The 18,469-nt window shown below is 45.5% G+C and overlaps 1 protein-coding gene across 1 annotated transcript; it reads right to left on the reverse strand.

Annotated features, from left to right (window-relative positions):
- Positions 1-641: 641 nt before the first annotated feature.
- On the reverse strand, positions 642-6,731 carry LOC119170783 (uncharacterized). The gene is made up of 5 exons (XM_037422041.2): positions 6,573-6,731; positions 4,016-4,077; positions 2,722-2,817; positions 1,373-1,399; positions 642-812 (listed from the first exon to the last, which is right to left on the reverse strand). Exons 1-5 carry the CDS (start codon positions 6,643-6,645, stop codon positions 756-758), a joined length of 315 nt encoding a protein of 104 aa, XP_037277938.2. The 5' UTR covers positions 6,646-6,731; the 3' UTR covers positions 642-755.
- Between the last annotated feature and the right edge of the window lie 11,738 nt (positions 6,732-18,469).

Here is an 18,469-nt window from a genome sequence, read left to right on the forward strand (position 1 = left end):
TTGTCTTATTCTGGTAGGCATTACCTTTGTAAATAGTACGACGGATATCAAGCTTATCGGCCTGTAATTTTTCAAGTCCTTGTCGTCCTCTTTCTTATGAATAAAGGAAATTATAGCGTATGCTATTTGAAATAATTGTAGTGTAAATGTGAAGAAAGAAAAGTGGACGAAAAGATAACTTGCCTTGGGCAGGGATCGAGCCTGCGACCTTGAAATAACGCGTCTGAAGCTCTACCAACTGAGCTACAGCTACCACGGCGACAATCTTCCGACCACTTCACGAAGTATATATGTGCATTAAACAGTGCGTCAGGCAGCGCCGCTAGTACCCATGACGGCGATTGCAGAACACCCTTTGTCTCCATGTTTAGCCGTAACGTGGCGCAATACCTTATATACTATCTGAAGGCTCCAAGTCTGCCAAACCGATCCCCTTGTTGAAAATGAACAAAAGAAGTGTACATTTAGGGCTCGCTTCATTTGTTACACCAAATATCTTAGAGATATAACAGTTAATTAGGCCAAAGTAAGTATAGGAAATTCAAGAAGCCCAAGTTTTACATCCCACTATATCCCCACGCTATTGTCAACTGCAAGAATAGAAAAAAAATGAATGAATGAAGGAACGTGTTGGTCAGCAGTTAAGAAAAGACATCGTTTTTTATTTCGTTTGAAATATACAATTCATTATTACTACTAGTAGATGGTTACGTGGTCTTCGATGACATGCTTTCGAGATGCTGGAGGGCTGCTCTTTAGTTGCTTGGCCGGCATTGCGTAAGAGCTGCACGAACGTCCGTCTTTACGTCGTCCTAAAAAGTTGAAAACAACCTAATGAACCTGCCTCAATGCAGATAACACACTCTCTTCACATATTAGCATTCCAAGAAACTTCCATATGGCAGCACGTCTGCCTGCTGCATTTCCATTGACAGGCTCAGGATGTTTGCGAATCAGACAGCAAAGAGAGAATTAGATCAATGCCATTTATGTTCGTCATTGCGGAAGTTTTTCTTAGTTTCTCGCCTTTCTGTAATTCTCATTCAGTATTCAGCAAATAATTCACAAGGCACATTCAATTGAACTAATAGGAAGAGGAAATAAAAATGAACAGTAGCAATTAAAACAGAAAGGCGAGTGGCAATTACATTGGAAGAATTAGTATCCACTTATGCTATCTTTGAAACTTAATTTCACGACCTGTCAAAATAAAAATCCAATTATTCTGCCACTGCAAAACAACCCTCGTTTCCTCTGCTCGGGCTTTGCATTGCTTGTGACTGTCTGGCAGTTACAGGGTCTCCCACAAATTTTTCTTTAGTTCATTCTTTCACTATATCTGAAAAGAAACAGCGAAACAGTATTGACTTACCGGCAGGAATGTGTTGGCGTGCTCTTGCTGCAAAATAATAATAATAATAAATAAACTATTAAACGAGTGACTAAAGTGCAATAGATACGTGCTTATCTTTTCATATTGCCTGGATATTTGTTCACTTTTAGACTATTTTTTTATTTTATAAATTTCAATGCCTGCAGCAAAGTTTGACGAATAATTAAAACTAGAATCCTGCTAATGGGAACATCAAGATTTCTCTGGATCAACACCAACTATGTGAAGTGTTTGGGTTAGTGCACTGACAAAAAACAAACCAGTCCTAAAAATTTAAGACAAAAATGCGGTGTTAATTCTTCGACCTATGCTGCTTGTACCATCATTTTGCTTTAAAAATCTACCAAGAAATGCTAAGAGAGTTTGAATGGGTTCTGCATCGAGGCTCTGTTTTTGAAACAAGAGGCCGAAAGCCCTGAGTTCTGGTGTAAGTGTCCCGAGGGACAAGATAGAATTTAATTGGCAGCCATCACTAGAAATGTGCCGACGTCCGGACCTGTATATCTGAAGCTGAAACAAACAGAATTTCCTTCATCATATGCACCATCTTCTAGTTTTGATTTATAAAATTTCTGAGGGAATAACTTTTTGTTAGATACATATATAGACAAATTTGTATTCAGCCGTTCTGACTATGCTCTGTCGTTATAGTTGAGCGTCACAGGTGAGAACTTAAATGCAATATGTAAAACGCTTGCACCTAAGGGTTATCAACTGCAAGAGTTAAGTGGCAACTTTATGTATTCAGGCTTTCTTTTGAATAAACGAACAGTTACTGGCGCATTTGTATACATTTTCTGACTCTTCCAATTTCGATTGTCTCTAAACTCATCTCTACGGAAACAGTGTGAGAAAGTAGAAATGCTTCTCTGCTGTGTGATGTTGGTGACCAAGAAATCTCCTGCTTTTTTTTCCTCGATCGTTTGCCTCTTTTACCACTCACATGTTCACTAGCGTAACCCTATCTGAGTCGAAGTCCATTATTTTTGAAGGTGTGCCTGCGATGACGAATACTTATATATTCGTGAGAAGTAAATATTCTGAAGTTTGAAATTAGTATTCAAGATTTAAAGTGAAAGAACGGAAACCGACATGATCAACATGCATGCTTAACCTGAAAGAATGCACACCTCATACACCGTGGGGTAACTTCAAGCTATACCGCCGTGTACACTCATTTTATGAGTTGATGTCGCTGTGAGTAAACATACCGTGTTCAACACACTATTCCAAGTAAAAACTTCAAAAAGAAGTATAAGCAATTGTGGCCAGCCTAGGTGATCTATATACAGGTGAATGAATTCTCAACGTAGTTAAGGCATACTTACGTGGGTATCACTGCTCAGTTCACAAATCTTCGTGAAGACGCAATCCAGGTCTTCGCAGTTAAGGCGCTGCTTCACCTCACTCAGCTTCTGGGAAGCCTGTAGAATAAATAAAAAGAGATGTCATTGGAAGACACTCAACAGTTTTGAACTTGGCTCATCCTTCGTTTTTTACAATTGACAACGTCACCCATAATGACAAATATTGTTTCCGTTTCATTTACCTTTCTTTTGGCTTTTCATGTTAACCCAAAGTGGCATTAAAACTGACAATCCTTTAAAGTTCTCGTTATGGCTGTTTACAACACCGCATAGCACGAAGTTGACTATGAAGACGCATTGCAATCTCCTCGAATTCAGATGAAACAAAACATGACAGTCGATTATTTACAATAAAAGCAAGAGTCTGTAAGTGACCTTGTGGCTTCGTAAAGTTGAAGAATGTGGTGTCGTGGTAGTTATGGTCACTACCTAATAAGTGCGACATTCACCCGCAGAAGAGTGATTCACTCTCCTTCCCCTATAACCCATTTTATGGACCTGTGCAACGTTTTTTTTTCACTTTTTCTCGAATCGTTAGTGCAGTTATTTCTATGCCTCTTAAGAGTAGAGATACTGAAAAATAAGGGCTGATTTTTTCCTAAGTAAGTTATTTACTGTTGGAGTAGTCATGTCCTAGTCTCCAACGAAACCTGTCCAAGATTCAAGGGTTCTGGCTGGATGTGTGCAACCTATATAAGCAGACGTGTTTTGAGATTTTCGCGTTAAGATACCCAAAAGCAGTCGCAGTTTTTCGTCACTCTGCTGTCTGTAACTTCGATCAAAAAGGACTGTTTTATCTCAAAATTGCCTTGTGTTTGTGCCTCGTGTGGTGCGTCGTAAGTTTTTACGGACCTGGGTTCACCTCTTCTGGGTACTCTCCTCCTCTGCCCCTCATCTCTTGCGTAGTCTCTGTAACCTTGATCTTATTTTTTGCAAACGTTCTCTTGAGCTTAAAAATAAAGTTTCACTTGTGTGTCTATTTCCGCTTGCGTGTCTCTTTCCGCTTGTATATTTTCCGCTTGGGTGTCTCTTCCGCATCTTCATATTGTTTTAACAATGATCTTTCTTTCTTTTTGCTGCCCCGCAACAGAAACAAGCTTATGTGGTTTGTTCCCATTTTATAGGTGCGTGGGTTGCCGGAGAGGAGTACCAGTTGAGATAAAGTAAGAGTAACCTTACAATCGTTGCGTACTAATGACTGTTTTTTTTTCTCGAAGTTCGTCGGCGGAGATTTCAAGCCACTCTGCTTACTTACCTGCTCGTTAAGATGAGTCTTCACACAGTTCACCAGTTCATGTCTTCGCTCAGATGGCGCCTCTGAAAGAATTGGACACATTGAATGCGACTCCTAAAGCTTCGCAGCGATTTAAATTCGGTAGTATTACTATGTGCAATGTACACGCATGAAATTGTGACACAGACTGTACCACGACGGTTTACATTTTTTTATTTTAACATACATGAAGATCTCCCAACTGTACACAACATAACAATGTTCCTATTGCAACGTTTGCGTGGTATGGCTGTTTTCTTTTGTGTTGCTTTCAACTTGCAACAACGACATTGCGAAGAGACTAATCTTTAGTTTTTCGTCTTTCATCTTCACATTCTTTCAAAAATCTAACACAACAAGTTTTAAGTTCTCGAACTGTATCCTGGCAAAGCTGTAAAGCGGCAATCTAAGTCACGTTTTGTCACATGGCTTTCTTGACGCGCACGGAAGCTTTAATACGCCATAATTATTATACTTCGCCCCCGTCGGTAGGAGAACACTGTCACTAATAGAAATCAAGCCCGGAACCGTTGGCACAAGAATAGGACGTTATACTGAATGCATCTTTGCCGAACGCTACCATAAGCGTGTCTATAAAATTGTGCATTTTTCAAGGCATGCCAGACCACGTGGTCTAGCGTCTCTGCTTCCACAAACATTGATTGCTGCCGCCTCTGTTTGAGCCGAATGAACAAAAATCTGTAAATCTCGACGTGTCAATTATTTTTGCTCATTCGATAAGCTCACCATCACTTCGTGCCACCCTACGTAAATGCCTCAATTTTCGCTGTTACAAGCATTTATAATATCTTTCGTTTCCAGTTTTGTTTTCGTAAAAAAAAAAACACGACAACCGTTGGTAGAATTTCCTTCGGTGACCTTGAGCGAAAGCAGTACAATGACGTTATCAATGGGTGTGTTGCGGAGGATCGGCGTCATTTTGTGACATTGGGTCCTTTCCTATATAAGATCGCTCTACAGCTCCTAATTTACAGCTCCTTCTTTTCTTTGGTTACACCAAAAACCTTTGGTGTCTATCTACGTATTCATCCATCTAATTAGCCGCTTACAGCAGAGCACTGTTGAGACCCCTTCCTTCCCTTAATTTGGCATGAACGAATAGTACGGGGGTATGAGATGGTTTGACAAATATGACGTCCTGGTCAACACATGAATAATGTTACAATCCCGTCGCGTACGCCGTGAAACACTTTATGCCGGAACACACAAGGATAGTTTTGATGCGTAAGTATAAAGAAAATGCTGACACTGGCAGCGTTAACCCCACATTGCAAAGAATATACAGGTTGTCCTCCACAACTTGAGCCAAGAATTTCAATATGAAAAACACTTCAGTGGCAAATTGAGCCAAACGCGTACCACTTGCACTAACCTGTACATACTCAGGCTATTTTTTTATTTCTCCCCATACTAATCATTTTTAATTCATAATTGCCTAATTTTTAAATTATGGGCTGGAAACCCAAAATATGAACACTGAGATGTAGAGCACTTTTAGAAATGCACGACTAAATTATTTACTGTGCGATGCGTCTAGCGCTATTATTTTTTCGGCGTTGTAAAGTAAGCGCTGTAGCAGTGCGCTCGCGATCCGTCACACAGCTTCTTTGCACATTTCGCGGGCTTTCTTTACAACATGGAAAAAATAACAGCCTGAGACTTATCGTACAGGCAACAATTTTGTCGGTTGTTTCTGAAAGCGCTCTACATCTCAGCGTTCATATTTTGGTTTCCAGCCCATAATTAAAAAGAGTAATTAAGGAATATTATTATTTATTATGAAGAGAAATAAAAAATAGCCCGAATGCCTACAGGCTAATGCTAGTAATATGCGTATGGTTTAATTCACATCGTAAGTGCCTTTTACTTTGAAATTCATGGCTCAAGTTATGTGGGACACCCTGTATATAAGCGTCCCAGCAGAAATTTGATCTTAGAGTCCTGTGTGGCAGTCAGTTATTCTACCATACAGTCACACCAGGCCTCGGAACTACTTTAGAAATAGACCCTGAAATTTGTGAAACGTCAGTTGTTCACTGCTGGCTATCAAATTTATGAACCTTGCATATTTACTCCTCTGATACAAGCGTCATGTCAGGTTAGCGTCAATTGTAGTTGGATGCCATCTGCTGAATTTGCTTTATGTCGCAGCGTCCGGGGCTACCATCCTCGCTAGCGCCACCTCTTTATATGAGCTCATCTCTTCTGGTGTTGCTAATACTCATGTTCCTGATGGCATCGTTGCGAAAGTGCAAACAGGTGGTTAGATAAACATCTGCGGTTGTTCAACATACGTCTGTACGTGCAATATATGTATGTATATTTAGTGTCATTTCAAAACTTGTCGCACAATACAGAAAATTACAGCACGGTCACCTTCCCTCCACATGCTTCGCGTAACTTCGCTTGTCAATCTTCGCGGAGTCTGACAAACGTTTTTTTCTCGCTGTCTCACGCTATAAATAATAAGTACACGGCGTAGGCTTCTGAGATTGTGGTAATGAAAATATTCACTTACGGCAGAGGGAGAACTGGGTGCCGCTGGCCACACCTAGGATGGCGACAAGGGTGATAGCGAGAAGAACCTTCATCTTAGCTGATTGCCGATGAGAACGTAGCTGTGCAACAGTTGGCAGTGTGGCAGACGATCTGTGCCTCACCGAACGTGCGTGCTCTTTTTAAAGGATTGCCCGCTTAGCCGTGGCAGTTACCGCGATACAATAGAGCGCAATATGCGTGCCAATGCTTTTTTACCGCTGGGGCCGATAACAACGTTTTCGCGCACCACTCTAGAAGTATCACGCTCGCATAAACAAAAAGGGTAAATAAGACGTTTGTGGCACTCACAAGAACAGGCTTGGTTACTTATCTGCCTGTTTATTTCTTTCATTTTTTTTCTTTACAGTCGCCAGACACTGTCTAGTCAGCGTCTTAAGGAGATCAGGAGCAGCCACTAGATCAGCATGTAAGGCTCCCGAATCATGCAACTGCGAGAAAAAAATTGCTGCTGGCTCTACCGTCTTTCCGAGGACTCTTCATTTAGACTTCTCAGAAATATTTATTTGAAGTTAAGTGTTATGTTTCCGATATACTTGCATGGCAGCGAGCGAATACTGATACTGTGCTACGCTCTTCAGAGTTGATAAATTGCGAAAATAAAAGAAAATGGAAGAAAACAAACGTGTTTGGGACTGATAGGGAAGTTTTAGAGCTGCCGTTAGAAGTCTCAAAACATGTATTGGCATATAAACACAGATATGCTAATCAGACGGTTTACAGCAGTTCTTGAGTTTTCCCTCCACGAATCTGAGACAACAAAAAGCCACGCAGGATGTTTTCTTATTTATTTATTTTCTTTATCACAAATAACTACTTCGATTAGTTAAGAAGGACGTCCCGGAGTTACAAGAGTGTGAAGAGGACCTCTTAATTGTGAGTTGCCATTATCAATAATCTGCATACAATGGCAAATAGCAGTCAATTGCTATTAACGAAGTTTAACATGATAAACAGGGCATATAGGAAGCAAGAACAAAAACGACCAACCAGAAGTGTGTTTTCATGAAGATAGTATACCAAATATATTAAAAACTCAGTTTAAAAGCCAAAACGCTAGAATCCACGTACAATTTATAAATATAAGGCTTTATCAAACAACATGGTATATATTTGACAGATCAATACATAACACAAGCTTCAAATTGTTCTTGAACGACATACATACTGAAATTTCCAGACCATACAAAAAAATGGCCGAAAAGTCAGAGTGATATTATAAAGAAAATAAAATTTGAACAAACTGACTGAAATGGCTGATATATATATATATATATATATATATATATATATATATATATATATATATATATATATATATATATATATATATATATATATATGTGTGTTTGTGTGTGTGTGTGTGTGTGTGTGTGTGACGTAAGAAGGTAGCGACGGTTGGTAGAAACTGAGGAGGAAGAAGTGGTTGAGAACGGAATAAACATGGCGTATGAGCCAGGCCACGTCACCCATTCATAGCGTCACACGTTTGCGTGCTTGTTGACCGAGGCTGGTGCGGTGATTTCTGCGTCCTTGCGGGTATGGTTTGGCGCCTTTCTCGACGTTGTATGTCGTGTTGCCTGAGTCTTGATCTCGACTCGAGAAAGCTTACTCGATGCCCCTTGGGAAAATATCCTAGATTCGATGCTTTCTTTGTTTCGAGCGAGAAATCTTGAATATGTCGTCAGTTTGGTTGACACGTTTGTAAACGGCTTTCCATAAACCACGTGTGTTCTTCCGAAGATGATTCCATTCGTCGTCCTCCTTGTTCGTATAGCCCTTGGAATCTCTGTTGTTCTTGGACTTGCTGGCATTGATGATGTTGCTGCGAAAAGACCTGAGGTGGCAGCCCTTTTTGATCATGACACTGACTTTCTGAGCAACTGAATGTGGTGTCGAGTGGGTAGGTAGTAGTCTCAAGGCTGTTGTGCTGCATTTCGGGTAACGAAGGTAATCTTCAGAGTTGATAGATACATCATCAGGGGCTTCTTTTTCGCTGTTCGCTGCGAGTGGTTCTTACACCTGAATCTGGATGGTAGGTTGAGGGCTTGGCTGAGTATTCTCCGAGCTCCGCAGCTCTATCCCGACCATTGTGAGCGTGCTAGATGTGAGGTGCGCGTTGTGAGCGACGAAAGAGCCAAGCGATTAAAAACCAGGAGGCGGGCCAAGTCTGCGAGATGTGGAGTAAGCTGCTCCAATGCGTGAAGACTGATTTTCACTCTTTGAGTCATCTTGGCGTTGTTTGGTATTTTCCCCATGTGTCAGCTGGTCTACCATGAACAAGGCGTCCTTATGACACGAATAGTGACCGTTAGGAGCCTTTGAAGAGCTGCGTCGTAGAAAACCAGGTGGTGGACCATGTATGCGAGACGAAGCATGAAAGGCATCAGTAGGGTGAGCGACGTCTCGTGTCGTATGTTGGTGCCACGACTTTGGAAATGCCGACTTTCGTGAAGAGAAACCTGGTGGAACACCACGTTTCTTGAGAAATAAGCGTGGACTGTGACGGCCGAGTGTGGTTGTATGCAGATGGTCGGTAATGAGGAAGTCATTGTCGTAGTCGTTAAAAGGGGCAATCATCTCTTCCCTGATTTTTTACCATGATTCGTCGTTTTCGAATATATATATATATATATATATATATATATATATATATATATATATATATATATATATATATATATATGGTGGGGTGATATTCAATGGATCCGGTGGCAAATGCAGTATAAAAAGAGGTCGACAAACGTGCGAAAAAACACTACTTTTACTAACGTTTCGGCAGGTGGGCCTGCCTTCGTCGGAGTGAATCAATATTATATTATATCAATATCAATATCACACCAGTAGATTCACTCCGACGAAGGCAGGCCCACCTGCCGAAACGTTAGTAAAAGTAGTGTTTTTTCGCACGTTTGTCGACCTCTTTTTATACTGTATATATATATATATATATATATATATATATATATATATATATATATATATATATATATATATTTATATATACGACGTCAGGTTCGAACGACTGTTATATTTTTCAAAGCAGGCACGCGAGCCACATTCCGTATAAAGGCTCTAGCCACTACACAATCAGCGCACACCGCGCGTCTAATGATGACGATGATTCGATGGTTTTGGGGTACACAGATGAAGATAATAAACCCAATAGTCAGCACTCACACTATTTCCTCCCTTTCGCAAAAGAGGGCAGACAGTTCGAGAGGGTGCAACGGTGAATGTATCGTTTCATTCGAAATACATGAGTGATATCGGTCCTGCGGCGATAACGATCAGGAGCCGCGCTGACAGAAGTGACGTGATAGTTGACATCACAAGTTTTTTCCAGCACAATGTATGCACCGAGATACATGTGAGAAAATTTTTCACAGAGCTCAGGTGCACGAACAGGTGGCCACACAGGGACTTAGTCACCGTGGTGAAACGTAACAACCCGTCGTTTAGCATCAATACCGACTATCGTCTTGTCCTGAATTGTAACGGTGTTGGCGCGGCCAATCGCAGGGCAAGGGGTGGTGCGAGCAGCATACTCTTCTGGTAGAGACGAAGATGGAGCAGAGGTCGTAGACAAAAATGTGGTGTCCAGAGCGAAAGTCGGTGAGTGGCCATACACGACAAATAATGGGCTGTAATTTGCTGTACGTTTATGGCAGTATTTTATGTGAGTATGACCAAAAAAAGTATTGTGTCCCAGTTTTTTTATCTTGCTGAATATGCATTGAGAGCATGTTGGAAAAAGTTCGGCGAAAACCCGCTGTCAGACAATTCGTTTGCGGAGGGCGGGCTAATGTGGTCTTTTGAATGGTGTTAGACGCCTGGAGGGCTTCAGCAAAGACTTCAGAAAGAAGTGTCTTGCTACGATCACTGAGAAGCACACGCGGGGCGCCATGGCGCCATATTGTTACGTGAGTAACGAGTCAATGTATTGCAAATATTTTTAGAGAATATGTTTGCAAGAGCAGTTGCAGCGCTGGCCAGTCTGGCTCCGTTTTCGTCTTCGTCGGGCACACACGCACATTAGACATAGGCATTGCGGCAGCCTACTTGTAGTAGAAGCCCCATCCGCAAAGGCTCCGTCTCGGCGCACCTAGACGTCAACGTCATTGGGCGAATGGTACTGCTTCAGGCGTGTGACATGTACGATGTTTCTGACCCGAGTGGTGAATGTAGACGACAAGGCAGCAGGAGTGATTTCATAAGTGACTTGAGTCACCGCACGAAGCACTCTGTATGGCCCTGTGTACGGAGAGAGCAGTTTATCAGACAGGCCAACCTGCCTGGTCGGAGACCATAGCACAACCAACGCACTGGGCGAAAAGTGCACATCGCGGTGTCGTTGATCATACCGACGCCATTGGTTTTCTTAGGAGGACAGAAGGCGAGCACAAGTGGCTTCGCGTGCGTGGGTGGCCCGGCTGATGGCGTCCATGGCATATTCTGTGGTCGGAGCTGCTGACAATGGTATGACTGTATCGAGGGGCAATGTGGGTTCACCGCCGAACAACAGGAAAATGGGGAGTAACCAGCTGTGTCATGGCGTGATGCATTGTACGCAAATGTCGCGTATTGTAGAGCTAGGCCCCAGTCAGAGTGGTCTGAGGACACGTACTTTGAAAGCATGTCAGTTAGGGTTCGGTTCAGACGCTCCGTCAGGCCATTTGTTTGCGGATGGTATGACGTAGTGAGATTGTGGCTCGTTGCACATCAGCGTAGGATGTCCGCTACGACTCGATAGAAATGTACGGCCTCGGTCCGTGAGCAGCTCGCGTGGAACACCAGGTTGCAAGATCACGTCGTGCAGAAGAAAATCGGTGACGTCTGTGGCACAACTTGTTGGAACGGCGCGTGTGATGGCGTAGCGTGTGGCATAGTCAGTGGCCACAGCTATCCACCTAATGCCAGCAAAAGACAGGTGAAAAGGACCGAGTAAGCCCAAGATGACACAAAAGAAAAGGTAAGAAGGAGTGTCGAGTGGTTGAAGGCGCCCATCCGGAAGCGTCGACGGGATTTTGCGGCGCTGACGTTCCTCACATGCCGCGACGTATCATCTGACGGAGCGTGCGAGACCTGGCCAATACAAGCGACGGTGAATCCGGTCGTACGTGCAGGACACGCCGAGGTGACCGGCATAGGAACGTCGTGAAGTTTGCGGAGAACAGCCGAGCGGAGGTGTTTCGGTATAGCAAGCAGCAGAGGTGGGCTGTCTGGACTGAAGTTTTGCCGGTATAATGTACCATTCTGGAGTACGATTGCACGATGGGATCGGTTCAATGGAGAAGGGTCAAGCGCTCGATGATAGCCCGTAAGGCTGCATCACCGCGTTGCTCGTGGGCTATGTGGGTCAGTTTGGAAGTGGAGCACACGCAGGCGTCGTTGTCAGGTACGCCGGCTGGTTCACCAACGAGATTGCGAGAAAGTCAATCAGCGTCCTGATGCAGGCGTCCAGATTTGTATGTGACAGAAAAGTTATATTCTTTCAGTCACTGAGTCCAGCGACCACGTCGACCTGTGGGATTTCTCAAGGATGAATGCCATCAGAGCGGGTGGTGGTCGGTGACGATGGAGAAGTAGGTGCCATATAAATGTGGACGAAACTTTGACACCATCCAGACAAGAGCAAGGCATTCTCGCTCCATGATTGAATTGTTAAGCTTTGCAGGCGTAAGGAGGCGGCTAGCATAGGCGATAACTCGGTCGTGTACCTGTTGGCATTGGGCAAGAAGGGCTCAGATACCGTGACCACTGGCATCCGTTCGGACCTCAGTTTGGGCGGATGGGTCAAAGTGGGCCAGAATAGGGTGCGACGTCAAAAGTGTGATGAGGCGAGAAAAAGCTACAGCTTGAGTGGAACCCCACGAAAATAAGACGCATTTCTTGAGCAGATAGGTAAGCGATTGTGTCAAGTGTTCCATGAACCGCCTGAAGTAGAAACAGAGTCCCACAAAGCTCCGGACATCTTTGGCGGATCGGGGCAGTGGGAAACTCGTGACGGCCCCAATTTGCTCAGGATCCGGCCTCACACCAGTAGCATCGACAAGGTGGCCCAACACTGTAATCTGTCGGCGGCCGAAGTGAGACTTTGAGGAGTTCAACTAGAAGCCAGCATTGAGGAAGAAGCTGAGAACGGCTGACAGAAGCTCAAAGATGGCCTCGAATGTAGGTGAAAATACGAGGACGTCGTCTAGCTAACACAGGCATGTTGACCATTTCAACTCGTATAGCAGAGAGTCCATCATACGTTCGAGCGTGGCTGGCGCGTTGCATAGGCTGAAGGGCATAAACTTGAATTAGTAAAGGCCATTGGGAGAGACGAAGGCGATCTTTTCTTGGTCTCTCTCGTTCACGGCAATCTATCTGGCAATACCCAGAGTGAAGGTCGATGGATGAAAAGTAGCGTGTGCCACGGAGACAACCGATAGCGTCATAAATACGGGGCAAAGGATACACGTTCTTTTTCGTAATTTAATTTAGATGCCGGTAATTGACAAAGAAATTGATGCAGAATTGACACCGAAATGCCATGTGTTGTCCTTCTTTTAAACAGGATGGCGGGCGACGCCCAAGGGCTTGATGAGGGCTCAATTATGCCTTTAGTTAACAGCTTGTTCATTTCGGCTTGAATAACCTGGCGCTCCGATGCGGATACGTGATATGGTCTACGGTGAAAAAGGGCAGCATCACCTGTGTTGATGCGATGCTGAACAAGCGAAGTTTGGCCGAGTGGTTGATCGTCAAGGTCGAAGATGTCGTGGTAGGAAGCTAAAAGGTGAATCAGGGTGGCTGATTGCGCTGGGGGGAGGTCAGTAGCGATCATGGGACGTATTGGCATGTCGAGACGTGTGACATCGGGTGGGCGACAAGGAAGATTAGTGCATACGTCAGCTGCGAAAGTGGTGACGTGGTCATCGGCTAAGCACCACGACGTGGCGATTAAGATGCCTTCAGGGAGGACTTGCTTCGTGAGGCCAAAATTTATGACAGGAAACGTATCTGGTTGGCGGCTATAGTTACGACGCAGTGAGGAACGGTGACGTCACGGGCCAGTAGGACATTGGGAATCGGTGTGACGATGTAATCCCCATCTAATAAGGGTGAGGTCATGGTTAATACGGTGAATTTGAGGGCTTTAGGCGGTAAGCAGAGGAAATCTGCGGCACAGAGGCCATGTTGAAGTTCAGGTTGAATATCCGGCTAACGAGGAAGGTCAAAGCAAAAAGTACCAACGGAACAGCCTATCAGAGCAGAATGGGTTGACAGAAAGTCCGTCTCTAAGACGAGGTCATGAGGATAGTTATGGAGCACCGTGAATACGACAGGAACGTAGCGGTCGGCGATGCTTATGCGAGCCGTACACATTCCAATGACAGTAACAGTTCCACCATCGGTGACACGCACAGCTTTTGTAGCAAAAGGCATCAGTACTTTTCTAAAGTGGCGACAAAGATGAACAGTGCTTATGGACACGTGAGCGCCAGTATTGACTAGTGCCATCAGAGAAATACCGTCCACGTGCGCATTGATAAGGTTCTTGTTCATATGAAGCCTCAATGAAGGGTTTGATTCAGATGGAGACGACGCAGCACTACCTCCAGGAGCTGCACGGTATAGTTTTCCGTCTGGTAAGATGGAAAGTTGGGCAGGGAGGGATGGCGGCGAGGCTGAGGCGATGGAGAACGACGGCGTTGAGGGGACGAAAAACCACCAGGAAGGCGGCTGTTAGGTGTGTCGAAAGCAGGATGCGTACGGCTGGGCGAATACCGGCGAAGATGTTCGTATGGGCGATAAGGTGCGAAAGACAGATTCCTATTTGGTGGCGTCCAGGAGGTACGGCAGTAGCGGGAGACATGTACAATGCGGTGGCAGCGGAAGCAGTTTGGTTTGTCGTCGAGAGTCCGCCATTCCGCGGGGTTGCGAGATCGTGGAGGAACGAATCAGTCACTTTGAGATGCAATGATTGGCATTGGTCTGGAGGAGGGGCGAGAGACGGGGCAGGCGACAGGGATCCAAGGTGTGAGAATTCTTGTCGTACTACCGCCTCAATAACAGAGACCGCCGTGGTGGTTGGCATCGTAGCATTTTTCAAAGGTGAGAGCTACAGCAGGGCTGGACTTGCAGCTTTTAAGGCGGCGGAATTGAAATAGGTGGATCTAGCTGCCATGTTTGGCAAACCAAAAAAAGGAGGGCGCACCCGACGACTTTCGCTGTTTCGAAACGGCGGCATTCCTCAATGATGTGGTCGATAGTCGAGAAGTTGGTTTAGACCAGCAAATTGAAAGCGTCGTCCGCGATTCCCATTCAAACGCGACCAACCTTGTATGCTTCAGACATCGCGTCGTCCACTTTCCGACAAAGAGCGAGAACTTCTTATATTTGGGACACATACGATTCAGTTGGCGACTGGACACTAGTAGACAGCTCCTGTCGTGCAGCTGCGTGGCGACCTGTTGGGCCCTCAAGGACGTCACGTAACTTCTCCTTGAACGTTTCCCAGCTGGCGAGTTCGGACTCAATTTTTTTTCGCACCAGACACGCGGGATTCCGTCCAAGTAGAAGAGAACATTAGCGAGTATCATAGTTGGGTCCCAGCGGTGAGTTCGACTGACTAGTTCATACAGGCGAAGCCAGCAGTCGACATCGAGGCCATGTTGCGCAGAGAAAGTCCCGGGATCACAGGGTGTGGTGACCGCGACAAAGGTTGTCGAAGAAGTCGCAGACGGAGAAGGTGACGCGTTGTCACTGGAAGCCATGGCAGGAATTTGGAAGATGAGGCCACTGCGGAGTTGCGTAGTGAGGACGGGAAACGTTCCACCTCCCGCGAATACGTTACGTGAGTAACGAGTCATCATTGCAAATATTTAAATACTACGGTACAGAAGAAGGTACAGAAGGTACAGAAGAAATCGATGATATCGACGAGGCGTCCTCCGTATTGCCGATTTGACAAGGGGATGTGACGTGCGCCGAAGACTGCGGCAAAGGGCATCGTGACAAAGCGTCGGCATCTTGGTGTTGTCTTCCAGTCTTGTAGATGACGTGGAAGTCATACGATTGTAACCGGAGAATCCAGCGGCCAAGTCGTCCCGACAAGTTTTTGATTGTGGACAACCAGCAAAGAGCATGGTGGTCTGTCACAATAGTAAAATGTCGACCTTGTAGATACGGACGAAATTTTTGTATGGACCAGACAACAGCCAAGCACTCTTGTTCGGTTACCGAGTACCTCTTCTCTGCAGAGGTCAGAGTGCGGATTGCATACGCGACAACTTTCTCGCGAAAGGCATGGTCGCGCTGGAGGAGTACGGCACCGATTCCTTGTACACTAGCTTCAGTGTGTAATATCGTAGGTGCCTTCTCATCGAAATAACAAAGCACCGGTGGAGATGTGAGTGCCTGCTTGAGCTCTTAAAACGAGGCTTCGCATTGATCATTCCAATAGAAGGAACAGGTACTAGCAAGGAGCTTGTGGAGAGGAGCGGCAATAGTGGCAAAGTTGCGAATGAAGCGGCAAAAGTACGATGCGAGTTCAAAAAAACTGCGTAGTTCTTTGGTACGAAAGGGTCGCGGAAAGTTGAGGACTGCGGATATTTCGTTCAGATCTGGCTGGATGCCATCTTTACTAACGAGATGTCCTAGAACTCTTATAGCTGTGTTGCCAAAATGGCACTTCTTTGTGTTTAACTGAAGTCCAGCATTGGAGAGACATGTGAGCACTTGATCTAGGCGTTGCAGATGATCAGCAAAAGTGGAAGAAAACACGACAATATCATCGAGGTAGCACAGACACGTTTTCCACTTGAGGCCACGAAGAACAGTGTCGGTCATCTTTTCAAATGTGGCGGGAGCACAACATAGGCCGATTGGCTATACGTTAAACTCGTAAAGACCGTCCGGCGTAGAAAAGGCGGTCTTTTCTTTCTCTGCTTCGTTCATTGGTACTTGCCAATACCCGGACCGAAGGTCAAGGGTGGAGAAGTATTCGGCGCCTTGCAATGAGTCAAATCCATCATCTATACGAGGCATCGGATATACATCCTTTCGGGTAATCTTGTTGAGCGCGCGGTAATCAACACAAAAACGTGCCGATCCATCCTTATTTTGTACCAAGACAACGGGTGATGACAAAGAACTGGTAGAGGGTCGTATGATCTTTCTTTTTAGCATATCGGTCACGTTCTCGTCGATGATTTTGCGCTCGCCCAAGGAGACTCGGTAGGGACGACGGCGTAAAACAGTCTGACCTCCAGTGTCGATGCGATGATGCGCAACTGTGGTCTGTCCTAGTGCCGAAGCCTTGGCGTCGAAGGAGGCCTGGTTTTTTGTTAGCAAATTTAGCAACGCCTCACGTTGAGAAGCCGAAAAGTCAGGATTTATACCGGGAGCAAAGGAGGAGGAAGTAACAGACCGGGCCTGTTGTGGCTGAGCTGTCAAGGCGTCAAGAGAGACCAAAGATACTGGTTTGGTATCCACATAACACGACAATGCAGAACCTTGAGGTAGGAAGACAGGCTCCGGGGTAAGGTTCAGGCCAAGGATTATTGCAGCACTGTCTTTGAACCGCACCAGGCTGGAGGGGACTACAACGCCGCGAGCTAGACAGTGGCTGGAAGGGGTGATAAGGACGTCACCATTGGAAATATTCGGAGAAGTGATGGCGATGAGTTTCTCCTGACCCGGGAGCAGTGTGGTATTGGAAGCTGTGAAAAAACGCAATGGTTTCTCGTCGACACGTTCGCTGCAGTGATCGGTCTCGGTCATCTCGACTACACGTTGACGGCAAGAAATTAATGCAGATGCTGATGAGAGAAATTCCCAACCTAAAATTAGTTCATGAGCACATGAAATTAAGACAGCGAAGGTGATGTGGTGACGAATACCATCAATGAAGACACGCGCTGTACATTGGGCCGATGGTCTAATTATTGCTCCATAGGCCCCAACCAAAGATGATCCAAGGTAGGGTGTCTTCACTTTCCGCAATCGAGAACACAAGTCGGCACGCATAACTGAAATAGTTGCTCCCGTGTCCACCAAAGCCAACACCCGTACACCTTTCACAGTTACCAATAACATGCTTGACGGTCGTTCAGGAGGACTTGTGACATTTCGCCGCGATGCAGTTTTCCCTCCAAAAACTGCACTGTTTAGTTTTCCGATCGCTGGGCAGCCACCGATTGTTGGTCGTATTGGAAATGTGCATAGGAGACGGGGATCGGTGGTTGGAAGGACTGTCGCCATAACGGTAGTAACCTCGTGCACAAGTGTCGTCTTGTTCAAAAGCGGCATAACCACGACGTTCATCTTGCTGCCGACGTCGACAGACCCGGGAAATGTGTCCTCGAATTCCGCAGTAGTAGCGAATAGGCCTTGGGGCCCGCCAGGAAGAATGGTAGGTAGGGTTCGGTGGACGGGCGACTAGAGGTGCGAGCTGTTCGTGATCAGGCACAGGTGGTGGTACTTGAGACGGCGAGGGTTGCATTGAAGCGATCTGTGCATACGAAGCGGGTTGGGTGCATGGTGGAGCACGGTGGGTGCTTTGAAACGCTGACATTTCTTCCCTAATAATGCCACGCAGATCGCCCGAAGCGGGTTAAGCGGGAACGTTGTGAGAAGGAGGTAAACTGTAGGCTTGCAGTTCCTCACGAATTATGGTTCGAATGATAGATCGGAGCTCCATACTGTTTACAGGGGGTTCTCAGAGAAGTGGGGTCGCAGGTGGATTGACTGCAAGGTATCAAGCCGCTGGCATACAGAGACGACGTCGGAAACCGTCGAAGGGTTGTGCGCGACGAGGGCGTTGAAAGCGGTAGGTCCGATACCCTTCAAAAGGTGCCGGACACGATC

Source organism: Rhipicephalus microplus, chromosome 2, assembly GCF_043290135.1.
Source record: "Rhipicephalus microplus isolate Deutch F79 chromosome 2, USDA_Rmic, whole genome shotgun sequence".
NCBI lineage: Eukaryota > Metazoa > Arthropoda > Arachnida > Ixodida > Ixodidae > Rhipicephalus > Rhipicephalus microplus.